Source organism: Benincasa hispida, chromosome 5 (genome assembly GCF_027475165.1).
Source record: "Benincasa hispida cultivar pf3 chromosome 5, pf3_genome.v1.1, whole genome shotgun sequence".
Taxonomy (NCBI): domain Eukaryota; kingdom Viridiplantae; phylum Streptophyta; class Magnoliopsida; order Cucurbitales; family Cucurbitaceae; genus Benincasa; species Benincasa hispida.
The window spans coordinates 33,258,650-33,276,485 of record NC_143482.1 but is presented as its reverse complement, the minus strand read 5'-3'; the positions used below and the strand labels follow the sequence as shown (position 1 = coordinate 33,276,485).

The 17,836-nt window shown below is 33.4% G+C and overlaps 1 protein-coding gene and 2 pseudogenes across 1 annotated transcript; all 3 read left to right on the top strand.

Annotated features, from left to right (window-relative positions):
* The first annotated feature begins 12,432 nt into the window (after positions 1-12,432).
* Positions 12,433-13,735, top strand: LOC120078190 (7-deoxyloganetin glucosyltransferase-like). Its single transcript, XM_090314095.1, has 2 exons — positions 12,433-13,008; positions 13,599-13,735. The coding sequence occupies exons 1-2, from the start codon at positions 12,483-12,485 to the stop codon at positions 13,682-13,684; spliced, it is 612 nt and encodes a 203-aa protein (XP_090170221.1). The 5' UTR covers positions 12,433-12,482; the 3' UTR covers positions 13,685-13,735.
* On the top strand, positions 13,707-14,123 carry LOC150036055 (7-deoxyloganetin glucosyltransferase pseudogene; annotated as a pseudogene).
* On the top strand, positions 13,836-14,724 carry LOC150036054 (UDP-glycosyltransferase 85A8 pseudogene; annotated as a pseudogene).
* Positions 14,725-17,836: the final 3,112 nt, after the last annotated feature.

Genomic DNA, 17,836 nt, shown 5'->3' with positions numbered 1-17,836 from the left:
AAACGCATGGATTTATTCAAACATTAGCAAAATCAAGCAAAAGAAGTTTTATTACTAAATATCGCGGCGCTAACACATTATATTGCAGGATTTCAACACGAGGATTAACGCTAACGCATTAGGCAAGTGCCGTAGGGAAAGCTCTAATGCATGGGCCATGCGTTGTAGGGGGTTCAACGTAGAGAAGATTCATTGATCCAGGCTGATTGTATCACATCACCACTTGCAAGCATGGGCACCTGCAGCAGGCAGCATCTGGAAAGCTTCCAAGAGTAAGGCGGCTAACCAAGGCATGGACTTTAATGCTGACCAGGGCATGGACTTTAATGCTACCCATTCACCAAGTGGACATGACCAATGCCTGTAAATAGATGAAGTCCTTCCAGAATCAAAAAGTTCAGAAATTATCAAGATCCTTACTCTCTGTATAGCGTAATTGTAATTTTAGTCTTGTAGAAGCTGTGTTGTGGTGCCAAGACGATCAAACGGGTTGAGAACCACCACCACCGCCGGTCAGGGAGCGGAGGAAGCCAATCTTGAGAAAGACACTTCGTCCAATTCCTATACAAGTGATTATACACAACGAGATTGAGCTAAAGAATTACAAGAGATTGTATTCTTTGGCTTGACTCAGTTTCCTTCTTCTCATTTATCGCTTTCATTCCATTTGATTAAATATTGCTTTTGTAAAGACTCTATGTTTCTTTATAAAATTCATATATTTGATCCATCACATTTCGCCCTTGTTTGTCTCTTGTTTATGATGCATTAATACTTTATGCAAACTTCATTTCAACGCTTAAGCCAACTTGACAAATTGGTAAAAAGCATCCTTCACTTAGATTGTTCGAAAGAATAATTAAGCTGCATCAAGTAGGACGCCTAGTACAGCTAGAGATAGACTTACTAGTGTTTGTTGCATTCTGTGTTAGATGCATGCATCCTAGCGATAGGTTTTGTATGCTATTCGCATTGAGAAATGTTGAATGAAGTCTAATGCATAAACAAAGATAAGCAAATCACTCAATCTCATCCACATCACATCCTGGTTTGTGTACATTCATCTTAGACCATCACATCCACTTACATTAAACTCCATTCTCACATGATCCATCACTAACTACTCAACTTTTTTCCATCTCTTGCATAGGCACGACAATTTAGTGTAAATAACACATTTCACACATTTATTTAGGAAAACCCCTACAGATATACAACGCAAGGTCTACGTTTGGTTAACTGAATCCCTGAGATCGACCCTGGATTTACCAGGAACCTAAATTAGATTTATACTTGGATATGGTTTAGGAAAACTTTAACAACATTAAAGGAGTAAATGCATCAAAGCATAAACGCATCACTTATACTTAGAACTTATTTTTCCAATTTATTTTATACAAAACACTCATAGAGCGAATCACGATAGCAACGAACACCAACAAAGCTTTCTCGAGGGAAAGATTCTTCACCTACAAGATGGATGTTGCAAAATCCCTCACAAATAATTTGAACGAGTCTGTCTTCTAAATTCAAATCAATAGGAGACAATATTAGGGAAAATAATGAGGCATTCATATTACTAAACTCTCTACAAGAATATTTCAAAGATGTCAAGATAGAAATGAAGTACGGTAGAGAAAGAATAACAACAGAAGTAATCATATCAGCTGTAAGAGTCAGAGAACTTGAGTTACAAATGAGTAAGAAGGATCAACAAACAGGTGAAGGCTTATTTTCAAAGGGGGAAAACAAGAATAATGGGAAGGGGAAACAGAATAGTGGTGACGAGTCCAAGATTAAGTACCATTTTTGTCACAAAATCGGACACATGAAAAAAGACTGCCATACCTTGAAGAGGAAACTGAACCAATAGAACAAGGGTGGAAAACAGACCGAGGCTGTTGTAGGAGAGAATTCCCTTGTCTATTCAGATGCAATGGCTGCCATTGAAGAAGGTGGAGACTAAATACTATGAATTCTCAGTATTGTGTGTTAGATTATGGCTGTTCAGTCCATATGACACCATCTAAGGGATGGTTTTGCACCTACAAGAAGTGGAATGGTGGGTTGATCTATATGGGAAACAATAACACCTGCAGAGTTGTTGGAATATGGGTTTTGTCCTTGAAAATGCATGATAGTTCAATGAAATTGATTAGGAACGTGAGGCATGTTCCTACGTTGAAGATAAATCTCCTATCTTTGCGGATGTTCGATGCAATCAAAGATAGTTTTGGTTTTTGAAATAATTAGAGGTGTAGGAGTCACCTTTGAAATAATTAAATACTCTAAGGTAGTTTTGGTGGCAACCAAGGTGAATGGATTTTATGTCATCAAAGATGAGTAAATGGCACACTCGGTCTTGTTGCCATCTGATAAAGAACCCACAGAAGATGAGTTATGGTACAAAAGTCTTTCTCATATCAATGTGAGGGGGCTCAAGTACTCTCAAAATAGGGGTTTCTTCCAAGGGGTGTTGAAGACAGCCAAAAATTTTATGAACATTGCATCCTAGGCAAAGCAACAAGGCAAGGGTTCCCCAGAGGACAATACATTTCAAAAGAAATCCTAGAATATGTGCATTCAGAATTGTGGAAGCCAACTCACTCTTCATCTCTAAATGGATCAATGTATTTTCTTTCCTTTGTAGATGATTACTGAAGAAAAAGTTTGGTTTACTTTTTAAAATCCAAAGATGAAGTGTTTAGTAGATTCAAAGAATGTAAGACCTTGATTGAAAAGCATACCTTTAAAAAAATTAAACATTTGAGAACTGATAACGGTTTTGAGTTATGTGGAGAGGAGTTCAACTTGTTTTGCAGGGAGCATGGCACAGTAAGGCATAGAACAGTGAGGTATACACCTCAACAAAATGGAGTAGCTGAAAGATTGAATAAAACAGTGTTGGAAATGTTTATGATGTCTGAACAACCATCTACATCAATGACAAAGACAAGAAGCACAAGATTTGAGGTGGAACCTCAAAATAATCATAGAGCTTCTACTTCCTCTCAAAATCTAGAGTTAGAAGGTGATGAGACTGCTGAAACCAGTGAGCATGTGTCAAGTGAACAAGTTGAGACACATGAAGACTTACATAATTATTCATTTTCAAGAGACAGACCTAGAAGAATTATTGTGCCATCGGTTAGATACCAAGAGTCTGATTTTGCTAGTGTAGTATTAAATGCTGCCATTTCTTTGAGTAACAACGAATATACTAGCTTTGAAGATAGCCCAGATGCTAGACAGTGGATTGAGGTAATGAATGATGAAATGAAGTCCCTCAACCAAAATGATACTTGGAGACTAGTACTTTTGCCTAAAGGGTACAAACCTATCTCATGTAAGTGGATTTAAAAATTTAAAGAAGAGATTCCAGGTGTGCAGAAGTCTAGGTTCAAGGCAAGGCATGTTGCTAAAGGGTTCACTCAAAAAGAAGGCATTGACTACACTGAGGTCTTTTCTCCAGTAATAAAGCATACATTAATTAGGCTACTCCTTTCCTTAGTTGTGCAAAAGGACTTGGAGCTAGATCAATTGGATGTAAAGACAACCTTTCTACATAAGCTGTTGAATGTGACCATTTACATGAGGCAACCTTAAGGTTATGTGAAAAGGGGAGAAAAAGACTTGGTGTATTTGTTGAATAAGTCTATATATGGCCTCAAGTAGTCATCGAGATGTTGGTATGAGAGGTTTGATGAAGTGGTCTCCAAAATGGGGTTCGAGAGAAGCTCATATGATTGGTGTGTCTACACAAACTCTAGTAGCTTCAAGGAACCGGTCTATCTACTTCTTTATGTATATGACATGTTGTTGGTCGGGAGTTCCACAGAAGAATTGAGGCAAGTTAAAATTCTTCTTAAGAGAGAGTTTGATATGAAAGACCTATGGGAATCAAGAAGGATCCTAGGTAGTGAGATTGAAAGAGACCGAAAACAGGGCAGATTGCAAGTTAGTCAGTCTGAATATTGTTCAAAGATATTCTAGGGGTTCAAAATGGAGAGTGCTAAACCAATAGGCACTCCTCTTGCACCTCATTTCAAGCTTTCATCTGCAAATAGTCCAAAAAGTACAGATGAAGAGCATTTAAACCATATGAAGGTTGTTCCCTATTCCAAAGCAGTGGGATCTCTGATGTACCTTATGACTTCTACTAGACCAGACCTATCCTATGCAATAAGTATGGTCAGTAGGTACATGGAAAATCCTGATAAAAGACATTGGGAAGTAGTCAAGTGGATACTGAGGTATCTATGTTCAACTAAGGATGCAAGGGTCTTATATAGACAGAACGAGCCATCTAATGATGAAGTATATAGTTATGTAGATGCAGATTATTCAGGGGATTTGGACAGAAGACGTTCTCTATCGGGCTATGTTTTCCTATGAGGGAACAATTTGATAAGTTAGAAAGCAAGTTTGCAGCCTATTGTGGCCCTTTCCACAACAGAGGTTGAGTTCATCGCACTGTCTAAGGCTGTAAAGGAAGGTTTGTGGCTAAAAGGTTTACTCAACGATTTTGGCATAACACAAACAAAGGTCATAATATATTGTGATAACCAGAGCACAATCTACCTATCTAAAAACAAATAGTTTCACAACAGAACCAAGCACATTGACATTAAATATCATTTCATCAGACAAAAGATTGAAAAAGGGGAAGTCGAGGTAGTGAAGATTCATACCTTAGACAATGGAGTTGTTATGCTAATCAAAACAGTTCCTTTAAGCAAGCTTGGTTGATGCTTGGATCTTCTTGGGTTCAATTTACATAAAAAAGGTTAGCTCAAGTAATCTGAACAAGCAAAGAGGAAAAGGTACACTGGATGCTTACCAAAGTGGAGATTGTTACAAAAAGACTCGAAAACAAAAAGAACATTGTTACAAGCAATTGAAACATTGTCGACATCTTTCTGTTATGTGTTGTAACCACCAGAACTTCATCGTTGACTATAGTGCTTGCATATAAAAGGAAAACGAATGTGAGATGAATGTAAGAGACAATAAGAAAACGAGAGAGCAAGGCATTCGTCCTGTAATAACTTTGAAGCAGAAGTAATAGAAGAGACCTTCCCGATTTGCAAAGTGAACGTAGGTCTTTAGCTGAACCACTTAAACTCCTGTGTCCTTTCTTTCTAACTCTATGATCTTTTAGCATTTACTAAAGTATCATTTACACAATAGTGTAGTTTCTATCGCATCGTGTACTCGATCATTTAGCTCCATGTCCAATCATCTATATGATTGTTTAGCTCATCAACTATCGTCTACACGATCATCTAGCTCTAGTCAATTGTTGTCTACACGATCGTTTAGCACTTCATCCTATTGTTTATATAATTAAACTATCGTTTAGTTCTTGGAGCTTTGTCTACGCGATTGATCTATCATTTGGTAAACGATAGAAGAATTTCAAGCCTTGAGCATACAGCCTCCCTTAACATTTGAATTGTTTTTTATCGTTAATTATGAGTAATTTGTGATTGTGAACGTGAAGATCATAGTCATCTGGGACAACACACTTTATAAGCATGTTATACACAATATTTCAACAATTGCAAAGAAAGACATTATGAAACAAAGATAAGCTATAAAGGGCAGAAAACAGAGTTTGGTAACCCAGTTCAGTGATATACAACCTATGTATGGGGTGTATTATGCCCAAGAAAGATACTTTTACTTATATGAAGTCAAGCAATTACAATATTGTTCTTATCTGTAAATAAACGACAATTATAGTGACACACATATAGCTCTATTGAATAATCACTTAGGCTCCCTCTAAGTGTGATATTTCCTCTCAAAAGAACTCAGGCTCTGCCTAAGCTACAATGTATTAGTAAGCAATCACTTAGACTCACCTTAAGTGTGAGACTCCCTCTTAAATGTAATCTTTCCTTTTTCACATGAAGACCACTTTACTTGCATGGACTTAGACTCCCCATAAGTATGTAACTCTCTTCACACTTTCAACCAGTTAATCTCAACACGTTCTCGTGATTATCTCAAACAATACTGTAGTCTTCTCATTCATCAACTTCATATCATTTAATCCCATATTGCACCATCAACTACTTTTACAAAGAACAACCAAGGATCTCACTTTTTACAAAAGGGCTATCCTAAAGCAACGACCTCCAACTGATTAAATACGACAAACAAACCAAGAGAGAAGGTCCAACATCCCAAAACAACATAGAGCTGAGAAAGGAAAACACTAAGGGGGTGTTTGATAAATGGGTTTGAGTTGAGTTGAGTTGGGTGGGTATTTATTACCCATGTTTGTTAAGCCCATAAAGAAAACCTATGGGTTATTAAAACCCCTTTTTTATCCCCTCAAAACTCCCTTTTTTATCCGCTCAAAACTAACCCTAAAAATCAATATATTTTCCAATTCAACTCAACTCAACTCTACACAACAAACACAGACAATTTAACTCCCCAGATAATTTAACTCTCCAGATAATAATTACCAACTCAACTCAACTCAACTCTCTACATTTATCACATACCAAACACCCCCTAATTGTGCAAATAAATTCCGCGCGACAATAACCAAATTAGGAGACAATAATCAGCACAAGAAACTTTCCAAAAGAAAAAAAACGAGGGCTCCATAACAATTTTGGAAATTGGAGTGGTTAGTATCACTTTGCACGACTTTGTACAATTCCTTCAGTTTGATGGTAGTTTATAAATCGAAACTTAAATGTTTCTATTGTAGAGTAATGGTTGTGTTGTGGCTATCGATTAAGACTGGATTAATGAGTTATTTAAGATTAGGCAAACTTGATGGTGAAATTGAAGTTGGAAACAAATTATTTGAAGTGTATTTTCTTTTGAACTGTAGTTTGATGTTTTTTTAAATAATATTATTTTCATAATTATTAACAAAAATAAGATTGGGTGGAAATTATTGACAAAAATAGGTGTTTAAATCGTGTACTCGGTACACGACTACCTGTGACCTAGCACGCATAGACTGCCACATGGACAGTCATGGAGCGTTGGCCAGGTAATCGTGGTAATCATGAACGGAGTCTACGATTACCCTAAGTCATGTACTGGATATACGACTTAGTGGTCCCTTAAACTACCCCGTGGCCCCTTCCTCTTCCTCCCATCTCAAAGTTTTCTCCCTTTCTTCCTCCTCACTATCGTTGGTCGCCAACTCTGTCGCCATCTGTTGTCTCCTATCTTGTTATTGTTGCCGTCGTGAGCCGATCTACCACCTACCATCTTCAATTTTTGTCGTCGTCCGCATTAGGTAAAGTTTTTTCTTTACTTTTTTCTAATATATAAATTTGTTCATAAAAAATAAAGATTGCATCATAGATCTATCATTTTGCTTTCATTTGGGCTAATTTAAATGTATGATTCATAGATATACTATTTTGTTTTTATTTGGGCTAATTTAAATGTATACTTTATAGATCTTAGATTTGGGTTGATTTTTTTTTTTTTTTTTTTTTTTTTTTTTTTTTTTTTTGTAATTGGACTGTTGAATTTATAAATTAAATTTTGTTGGGCTATTTTTTGGATGATTTTGTTGGGCCATTTGTTGGGTTGATTTAAGAAAAATTTTTGGACTTCTTAAAAAAGAAGAAACAATCTTTTTTTCCTATTAACATATTTTTTTGAACTATAACAGTTGAAAAAATTTGAATAAATATATCGATGCATCCTGAAGATTTAGTCATTCATGAACCTTGAAATGATGGAGATAGTGATATTGATGTTGAACTTGATGAATTATTTGGAAATGATATAAGTGAGGAACATGATCTTGAGTTGGTACCGTCAGATATGTTCACCCAAATAGATTGAAAAATTACTAATTCTACATGTGAACGAGGGTCAACTTTGGAGGAAAGGAGTATATGTATACATAATTCTAGTTTAATATAGAAAAGAATGTTATTTAATACTAAAGAAGATTTACAACTTGGTGTAAAAAAAATACTGCGTGACAGAACACTATGAAATTATTGTAGTGGAATCAAATTAATATATTTGGTATGCGAGATGTAAACAATGGAAGGATGGTTGTGATTGGAGGTTACGGGCATGTCGGTGTAAAACTCATGGGATGTTTGAAATCAACAAACTTGAAAGGGAGCACTCATGTTTGAATTCAGAATTGACACAGGGTCATTCACAACTTGATTCAAATTCATGAGTATCAAAATCCAAAATTTGGTTAGAAGTTATTCTGGGGTACATGTGGCTCTAGTCCAGAAGCAATTGAAAACAATATGGCTATAATGTTAACTATAGATGGGTGTTGGAAACCAATAGAAAAGCATTGATTGTTGTGTTTGGTGATTGGAGAAATCATATTCAGAGCTTTCGTATTGGTTGAGTGCTCTTGTTCATTACATTCTAGGAACGTGATTGGATTGGTATTTTCTTCCGTCTGCTGTGCCAGGTACAACTATTTTTGGTCCAGTTTTCTGGTCCTGCAAGAGAAGGGTTCAAATATTGTAGACCATTAATCCAAATCGATAGATTGGTATTTCATTTCGCCTGATGTGCCAGGTATGACATTTTCGAAATATATGATATGAATATTGTTTAATATTAATCTTTTCATCGTACAAATTTTATTGAAAAAGTACAACAATATTCAGTACAACACAATTTATCAGAGTTGGGTTCAATGTATGACCAAACATTGGTCAACATAGAAAGTATTATTCAACAAACAAAACGACTCAATGTTGCTGACACTGATTGAAGATGTATTTGTCATAGACAATAATGGCAACAGAGCGAAGCTAATTTAAAGGCACACGAAGACAACCCCCAAGTGGGGTAAGAGCCGGGGGAGGGAGGGGGTCATCTTTAAATTTTATGTAAAGTTCTATTTTGAAATTAAAGAACTAATTATAAATAATATTTAGTATCATGAGAACTTATTTATTTATTTATAGAGAGATGTACTACTTAGTGAACTCACAACTTTTTCTAATATGAATGCAGAATAATTACGTTTTCATTGCAAATTAAATATATAATTAAGTTTAACAATAAAGAAAATTGTTAATTAAAAAATTAGAAAAAGAACAGTTAAATCGAATTTTTAAAAAGAAAGTAATCGTGGACTTGGATTATAGTAATCGTGGACCCGATCCACAAATACGTCCTTGACTAGTCCACCGACTATGCTGTCGTGGTGCTGACTAGATTAAAGCCTAATCTTGTACGGGTACAAGATTTCCCTTCCTCCAAAAAACTACCCTATATTTTTATCAATACTTTCCATTCCCACATATTTTTAAAAATTCTTTCCCATCTATCCCATTTTTATCATTAATTTAAAAATACACTATATTCTTGAATTTAGTTCATGTAATTTATCCAATTTTTAGGCGAATCACTATCGGACTTTTTATGGATTTTGATTTAATAAGGTCTTTTATAATAATTTTTACAATGGAAACTTTTGCTAATCACATTGAAAATATTTTAGAGTTTGACAATGAGTTCCATAATTTTATTTGATTTATTGTCAACATGACACATTTTAGTATAATTTCAACTTTGACATTTTTTTAGTTTTAGTATAGTTATAACAAATTGAAGCATAAAACATGCAATCAAACTCCTTTCTTAAATTAAAGTGTAAAAACATGTAATTACAAAATGAAAAAAGTTTTACTTTTACTTTTTTTATAGCTTTAGTATAGTTACAAAGTGAAGTATATATAAAGGTAATCAAATTATTTTCTTATATTTAAGTATAACAAAAGTAATTATGAAAAATTTGAAAAATATTTCAACTTTGACAATACTTTTTTGTAGCTTTAATATAATTATAAAAAATGAAGCATAAAAAATTGTAATACTTCTTAAATTTAAGTATAAAAATGTACATATCGAAAATTAAAAAAAAAAATAGTTGAAAAAAACCTAAATTGACGATAATAACCTGCATACCAAATGCAAACTATTATATTAGAGATTAAAATAATTTACACACAAACTATTTTAGTCTTTACCAAATATTTACAAAAGAGATCCAAATAATTGTACCAATTAACAATCTAAATTAAAACCATTTTTGTATTCTTAAGTACTAATTTTATGGGGTTATTTTCAAATATAAAAAAATGAATCAAAATATTTACAAATATAGTAAAGTATCATTGTCTATCTATCATAGATCAGGATAGACTATTATCTTTGTCTATCTGCTTCCTGAGAGATACAAGTAGAGTCTATCGCGATCTATCACATATAGAGTGATATTTTGACATTATTTGTAATCATTTTCAACAGTGTTGTCAATTAAAATAATTTTTTTTTAATTTTTTTTATTAATTAATCTATTGAAATTATATTTCCTTTTAAAATCTTGATAATATTCTCATATATAACCCAATACTTAACAAATTTTATACATCCGAAAAGAAATTCTTCATATAGAAACTTTTATTATTGGAAGGCAATCAATACTGATATAGAGATTTGCTTACATAGGTGACGAGGAAAGAAAAGTAAAAACACCAATTAAGTTGAATTTGATTTTGTCCAAAATTCGATGTTTCGAGAGAGGGTAAAGAATGGAAAATAGGGCAAAGGTCAGATATGGAATAAAGTGAAAAATTGTAGGAATATAACAGCTGTACAAATTTATGTCAATTATACTATGTTCAAAAGTTATCAATCAAATCAATCAATCAATCTTGCTATCATTATCTTTGAGTTATAGCTTTGGTCGATTATCTTCTTCTTTTACAAGTACGAAAATCTTATTCTCAATTATATAATTATTCTTAAACATCTATAAAATCTTAAAACAAGATTACCAGAGCATATATGAAACTTTGGAAGAATTAATCCCCCATTTTGGAGAGTAAGACCTCATTTGATAGGACAACCTATTTCATAGAATAATCGCTTCGAAGAATAATGCTTGTTAATTTGCCAATGATTTTGGCACAGTCAAACACTTCTTCGTAATTATTGTACTAAAAAATGTATTTTTTTTAAATAATTCAAATATTTGATATTTGAAAATTTTGTTGGTTTCTCACAACTAAAAACTTATATAGATAACATTAAAACCAATAAACTATACAAACGATAACTAATCTAGGTAATGTTTGGTAACCATTTGTTTTTTGTTTTTGTTTTTAAAATTAAACCTATAGACACTAGTTTCATCTCTAAATTTCTTCTTTTGTTATCTATTTTTTACCAATAGTTTAAACAACCAAACCAAAATTTGAAAACTAAAAAAATAGTTTTGAAAAAGTTTTTTTTTTTCTTAATTTGACTAAGAATATAACTATTGTACTTAAGAAATATACAAATCATTATAAAATAAAGAGAAAATAAACTTAATTTTTAAAAATAAAATAATTATCAAACTAGTCGTTAACCCATTTTTCGTAGTTTCATAATTTTGAATTAGTTCATTCTTAATATGTTTGACAACACCACAAGTCAATCACACTTACGAGTGGAAAGAGAGAGTCAAACAAATAGTTAAATGAAATAAGATAAGGTGTGATTAGGTCAAAGATGCCCTTTCAAACACACAGATGATCTCGTGGCATAAACTTTATTGATATCATCTTTGGGACGTTCAATCTATAAAAAAGTTTAATATTTTTTCAACCAACCAATATTATTATAGATTTATTAATGTTAATTATTAAAATTTAATAAAATATCTACAGTTTTTATAAGCTTAATCATTCTTTTTATATATTTTTTCTTAACCAAAAAATCAAAACGGGCAAAAAAAAAAAAAAAAACCTCTAATTGAGAAATTATTTAAATTGTAAAAAATATTTACAAATTATAGCAAAATTTTAGAATTTATGGAAGATATTTACAAGATCTCCACTCATTTCATTCATTCAGTGCTTGCGATGAGGCGCTAGCAAAATTTCAGAATCTATAAATGATAGATACTCATAGACGCTAATAGACTTGCCTATCTGATAGACATGGATAAAAGTCTATAGATTCTAAAATTTTGCTATATTTTGTAAATATTTTAGTTCGTTTTTTTATATTTGAAAAAATCCCTAGTTCTAAAAATTAAAACTAAAAAACCAAGACTCCATTTAAAACAATTTAATTTTTGAAAATTAAGTGTATAAACATCAATTTCATACTGAAATTTCTTGCTTTATGATCTTACTTTAAATCAATGTTTTCAAAAACTAAGTCAAATTTTGAAATGGAAAAAAAAAATTAAAACTTATTTCTATTTTTAGAATTTAGATTAGGATTGAACTCTTTTAATTATAAAAAATAATACTATTATAATCCAGAGAAAATAAACTTAATTTTAAAAAAACCAAATAATTATGAAACCCCATGATTATATGAAATCAGGTCTACGTGTTTTGCTTTTGCAGCCTATAAAATAAGGTTTCTACATTTCCAATTCTCCCAAACATAGTAAGTTCCCATTCCAAGAAAAGAGAAGAAAAAGAGAGAAAAAAGAAGTTCAAAATATGGGTTCTATCTCAAAAATTGATAAGCCACATGCTGTGTGTATCCCACATCCAGCCCAAGGCCATATCAACCCTATGCTAGAGCTGGCTAAGCTTCTCCATCACAAAGGTTTCTACATAACTTTCGTCAACACTGAGCGCAGTGAACAGCAAATGCTCAAGTCGAGAGGCATCGACTCGCTCGATGGCTTGCAAGATTTCACGTTCCGAGCCATTTCCGACGGTGTTCCGGTCTCGACTACCAATTCTATTAAAAATGTTCATAAACTTTGCGAAGCCCCCTCCAAGAATTGCTTTGCTCCATTCTGTGATCTTATTTCTGAACTCAACTCAATGGCAGCTTCTCCTTCTACGAATGTCCCGCCAATTAGCTGCATTATTGGAGATGCCCTTTTGTATTTCACTATATTGGCTGCCAATAAGTTTAATATCCCTTATGCTTTGCTTTGGACTGCTAGTGCTTTTTGCTTCTTTGGTTTCTTACAATTTTCTAAACTCATTAACCAAGGCTTGGTACCACTCAAAGGTATATCATTTCAATGTTTGTTTGTTTTTTTAGCATATATTCTTTTGAGGTTATTTGTCCAATAGATTTCTGAACTTCAATAAGTATTTTTCTTTTACAACAACTAAGGGAATGGAGGATCGAACCACTAATCTTTAAAGAAGAAGGCCATGCCAATTATCGTTAAGCTAAATTTACTTTGACAAATTTAATATATATCTAGTACGTCTATGATCTTTCTAAGTATAAAAATATTTTAGTAACTCTATAAACATTGGATTTTTGTATATGAAAAATGTTTGAATTTTCAATCTCGGTGTTTAATAAATTTTGGAAGGACACAAAGTTGAAAGTTCAATCATGTCCTATATTAGACAAATTAAATTCAATTCTTAAAAAAAATTTATATCGAATATGTCAAGAACCAAAAGTGATTTTCTTGACCTTTTCAAATTTTAATTAGGGCCCATTGGACCAATTAGATACTTATGTTTAAAAGATAAATTGATGATGCACTATACTTCGAAAATATAAAGACATTTATGGAGAAAACATGTAGTTTAGCTCATAGTTGTATATTATTTAAGTTTGACATATTAACTGGCAAACAGATATGAGTCAGATAACAGATGGATATTTGGAAACTACGGTAGAATGCTGGCCCAACTTAAATGGGAGACCTTCCTTCCTTTATTAGAACAACAGATCCAGATGATTCCATGCTAAATTTTAAGTCTAGAGTAGTAACCAATTCTCAAGAAGCTTCTGCAATTATATTCAACACATATGATCCACTTGATCGAGATGTTATGGATTCTCTTTCTTCTGTCCTACGTTCTATTTACACCATTGGTCCACTTCACATGCTTGCCAACCAAATAGATGATGAAAATCTAAAAGCAATTGGTGCAAATCTTTGGGCTGAGGAATCAGAATGCATTGAGTGGCTTGACTCAAAGGAACCCAACTCAGTTGTTTATGTAAATTTTGGTAGCATCACAGTGATGGAGAAAGAGCAATTGATTGAGTTTGCTTGGGGATTAGCTGATAGTGGGAAGCCATTCTTGTGGATTGCAAGGCCTAGTTGGAGATTCAGCCATTTTGCCACAAGAATTTGTAACACAAACCAAAGATAGAAGCTTGATAGCAAGTTGGTGTTGTCAAGAACAGGTGTTGAACCATCCTTCAGTTGGAGGGTTTTTAACACACAGTGGATGGAATTCAATTCTTGAAAGTATATGTGCTGGAGTTCCAATGATTTCATGGCCTTGGTTTGCTGATCAACAAACAAATTCTCATTATTGTTGCAGTGAGTGGGAGATTGCAATCGAACTTGACAACAATGTGAAAAGAAATGAAGTGGAGAAGCTTGTGATAGAGTTAATGGATGGAGAAAAGGGTAAGCAAATGAAAGAGAATGTTATGAATTTGAAGAGTACAGCTGAAGAAGCATATAAACCTGGTGGTTCTTCTTGGAAGCAATTGGACAAGCTGATCAATGAAGTTCTTCTATCAAACATGAAGCAGACTTGATTGAAAATTTTCAAACTATATCCAAACTTCTCCACACTCTTTGCTACATTTTCCTTCTTTAAAATCCGTTATGGAAAAGTGTGTTTGTATTCAATAAATTCTCTTAGTGTCCATTTAGATCACACATATTGTATTGTATCACGAGTATAAGAACTAAATATCTATGATTTAAGTGTTTGGGTTTTAAATGGTTGAGATAATTAATGTCTACGTTTCAATATACATGATAATTAATGTTTAGAAGTTAAATACATGTGTTTGATTTACCAATTTGTATATAGAAAATAATGAAATAATCACTTAAGTGAATTTGTAGTTGAACAAGTAATGTAGTAATGAATTAAAATGGTAAATCAAACACATGTAAGATGATACTGAGGAAGAGAAGAAAGATGTTATTTACCCTACCCTTTTTATATTAAAAAACAGAGAGAGAAAAAAAGAAGATGAGAAAAATAAAATGAGCTTGTAAAATGTGTATGTATGACTAGGGATAAACAAAGTTGTCTTTACTGTGATCAATTAACCCATCCCATGAGCCAATGTTCTCGGTATAGGTCCCTATGATGAATGTGTGTAAGCTAATACTATTAAAAGAAGAAATGCAAGTTTAGGGATCCCTAATTTTATTTCAGGAACCTTAGTTAATGTAATACTCTCTTTGTAGGAATTTGATATTTGCTAAATATATTTGTTTAAGATTCCTGACGTTGACTTCTTGGACTATTTAGGAGTTGTCTCAGTTTTTGTCTCTGCGGGTATTTGTCTCAGAGGTTGTTTTTTAAGTGGCCAAACCTGTAGAATATTTTTTTTCCTTATTTAAATTATTCTATAGGTTATGTTCTCTGGAATGTTTTCCTTTTCTATGAAGTGTTGATAGTATGTGGAGGTGTCTTTCATTTTTCCGTTATGCTATTTAAGTCTAGGAAGGCTTTGTGGTTAGGGTTGCCATATATATTTTTATATGAGTTTTGTTGTGTGAATTCTACATAATACATACTGCAATTTATTGAATTAAAGAAGAAGGTTTTGTTTTTTGTTTCTAGCGGCATGTTCTTCACTTGCTCTTACAGTAAGTGTTTTCATATTCACATAGGTTCATTTGGTCTTAGGGGAAGTTTAAGACAAAGTTGATCAAGAAGAATTTCTATATACTCTAGGGGAGTCTGAGCTATTATAAAACGAGAAAGGAGTTCTCAAGACTTGGGGAAACTTAAGTGCACACGTGAAGGGAGTTTACAAGTAGAAGGAAAGATATATTCAAATGAGAGGGAATCTAACTCGCTTAAAGGAAGTCTAAGCTCAAGTGAGAAGGAGTCTCACATTTAAGGGGAGACTAGGTGATTAGTTAAGTTAGGCCCTACATGTGTCACTATAATCTTTTGTTATTTATAAATAAGTACAAGGTTGTAATTTCTTGACTTTTATATATTAATGGATTATTTACAAATAAGTACAGCGTTGTTATTACTCAATACCCCTCAGATGTAGGTGGTTGATCACCGAACTAGGTTACCAACTTTTGTGTCTTCATGATTGATTTACTATCTATTACTTTGTTGTTGTTTCTAACATTACTAGGATGTCCTGTGTGACATCTGTTTAGTGTGTGTAAAATCACATTCCAAAATTTTAATTGGTATCGAAGCAGGTCACCTTTATCTCAAGTACTTCGATCATAGATGGTATTAAGGAAGGTGGTTCCACTACACATCCTCTTGTTCTTGATGGAACAAACTATTCTTAGTAGAAAGCTAGGATGACTACCTTCTTGAAGTTGATTGACAGCAAAACCAAGAAGGCTATTGTAACAGGATGGTCATATCCGACTATAGAGTGTCAATGACAAAGAAACCCTAAAACCTGAGATACATGGTCGGAGCGGATTTCGTCGCCAAAATTCGAACCAAATAATTTAACCATATCCACTCGAAACTAGTATATTAGTGAAAGCATGAGTCGAACTCATGGAGCCCTTGAATTTCTCAATTAAAGTGTTTTTAGTCCTTGGGTAACCAAAGTGGGATTTTTTAAGATTTTTTTGTTGCAAGAAAAATTTAATTGCCTAAAATAAAGCTAAATGGTGCAATTGAATTTGAGAAATATAGCTTGGATTATGACGAAATTCTCCTATTTGATGCATTGGATCATAGAATTCTCATCACTAGAGCCAAACAATTATTTATACCTAACCAAATTAATTGGAACAACAAATTAATTTGACCTAATCAACTAATTAGCCCAATTTAAATTGATGAACAATATGCAAATTCAAGTTGGCCTAATTGCATTAAGATCTAGAACAAAGTTAGGTTTAATATCTAACAGGAACAACCTTAATTAAATATTTGGTTGATTTTGTTGGAGTTGATGCCCTAAAGTCTCGTGTCCTGTAGTTTGTAAACAGTTTGTACGAACGCTTGTATTGTTAATATATGATATTTACTTCACATCTTGTGTTTTTGCTCAGTTACTTATTTTATTTGTTTTACTACAAACTAATAAACATAAAATCCCTGGTTATCTGTATGTAACTCAAGCATGTATGTGGTGACATACAAGTGGATCATGTCTTGAGTGATAACCAAAATGGTCTGTAGTATATGGATATAGAAGGGAAACCTTATCCTAGTAATGCTACGGATGCGGCTCGTTTTGTGGAATGGTCACAAGTGTTGTGACTTGTCACAAATGGTCTGATCTTGATCATTTGTGTTGGGGACATACGAGCGGGGGCGTCCTATATAAAGAGTTTGTATAAGACCTGACCACGAAGTGTTAACATCTCGTTATATAACACCGTTCATGACAGAGATTTCACTTCACTAGGATGACCATGGGTAACATGACCTCAATCCTAAGTGAGTTGGAAACTCCTGCCATTGAGGGCGATCCTTTTATTTGTATGGGTGCGACTGGCCAGGTTGCCAATTCAAACCTACCATTTTGGGGATTCGTCTGATTTGGGAGCTGGGAACTCAGCTACACAAGATGGAATTCACTCCTTCCCCGAAACAGGGGTAAGTAGATAGATAGCTCCCTTAGGGGCTGATTCCAGGGCTTGAATGATGTAGCGCCACACACCTTCTCTTGGCCCGAGAGGTGTTCGCACATAGTTGGACTATATTATATTGTTCATTAGAGGAATCAATGGTACTTAAGAAGTGAGATGTAACTACAGGGGCAAAACGGTAATTTGGCCTAGCTGTACTTACAAGCATCTGTGAAGGGTCATCGTACTGATGATTGGTTATATCTGATGGACATAGAAATATATTTGTGGTAAGAAGAGTTAAGATGTTAGTCTTTAGTGGAA

What these genes read in the sequence shown, in the direction of transcription:
- LOC120078190 (XM_090314095.1), top strand. Translation starts at nt 12,483, where the DNA reads ATGGGTTCTATCTCAAAAATTGATAAGCCACATGCTGTGTGTATCCCA. An exon ending in AGGCTTGGTACCACTCAAAG is followed by an intron (nt 13,009 to 13,598) that starts GTATATCATTTC and finishes ACTGGCAAACAG; the next exon opens with ATATGAGTCAGATAACAGAT.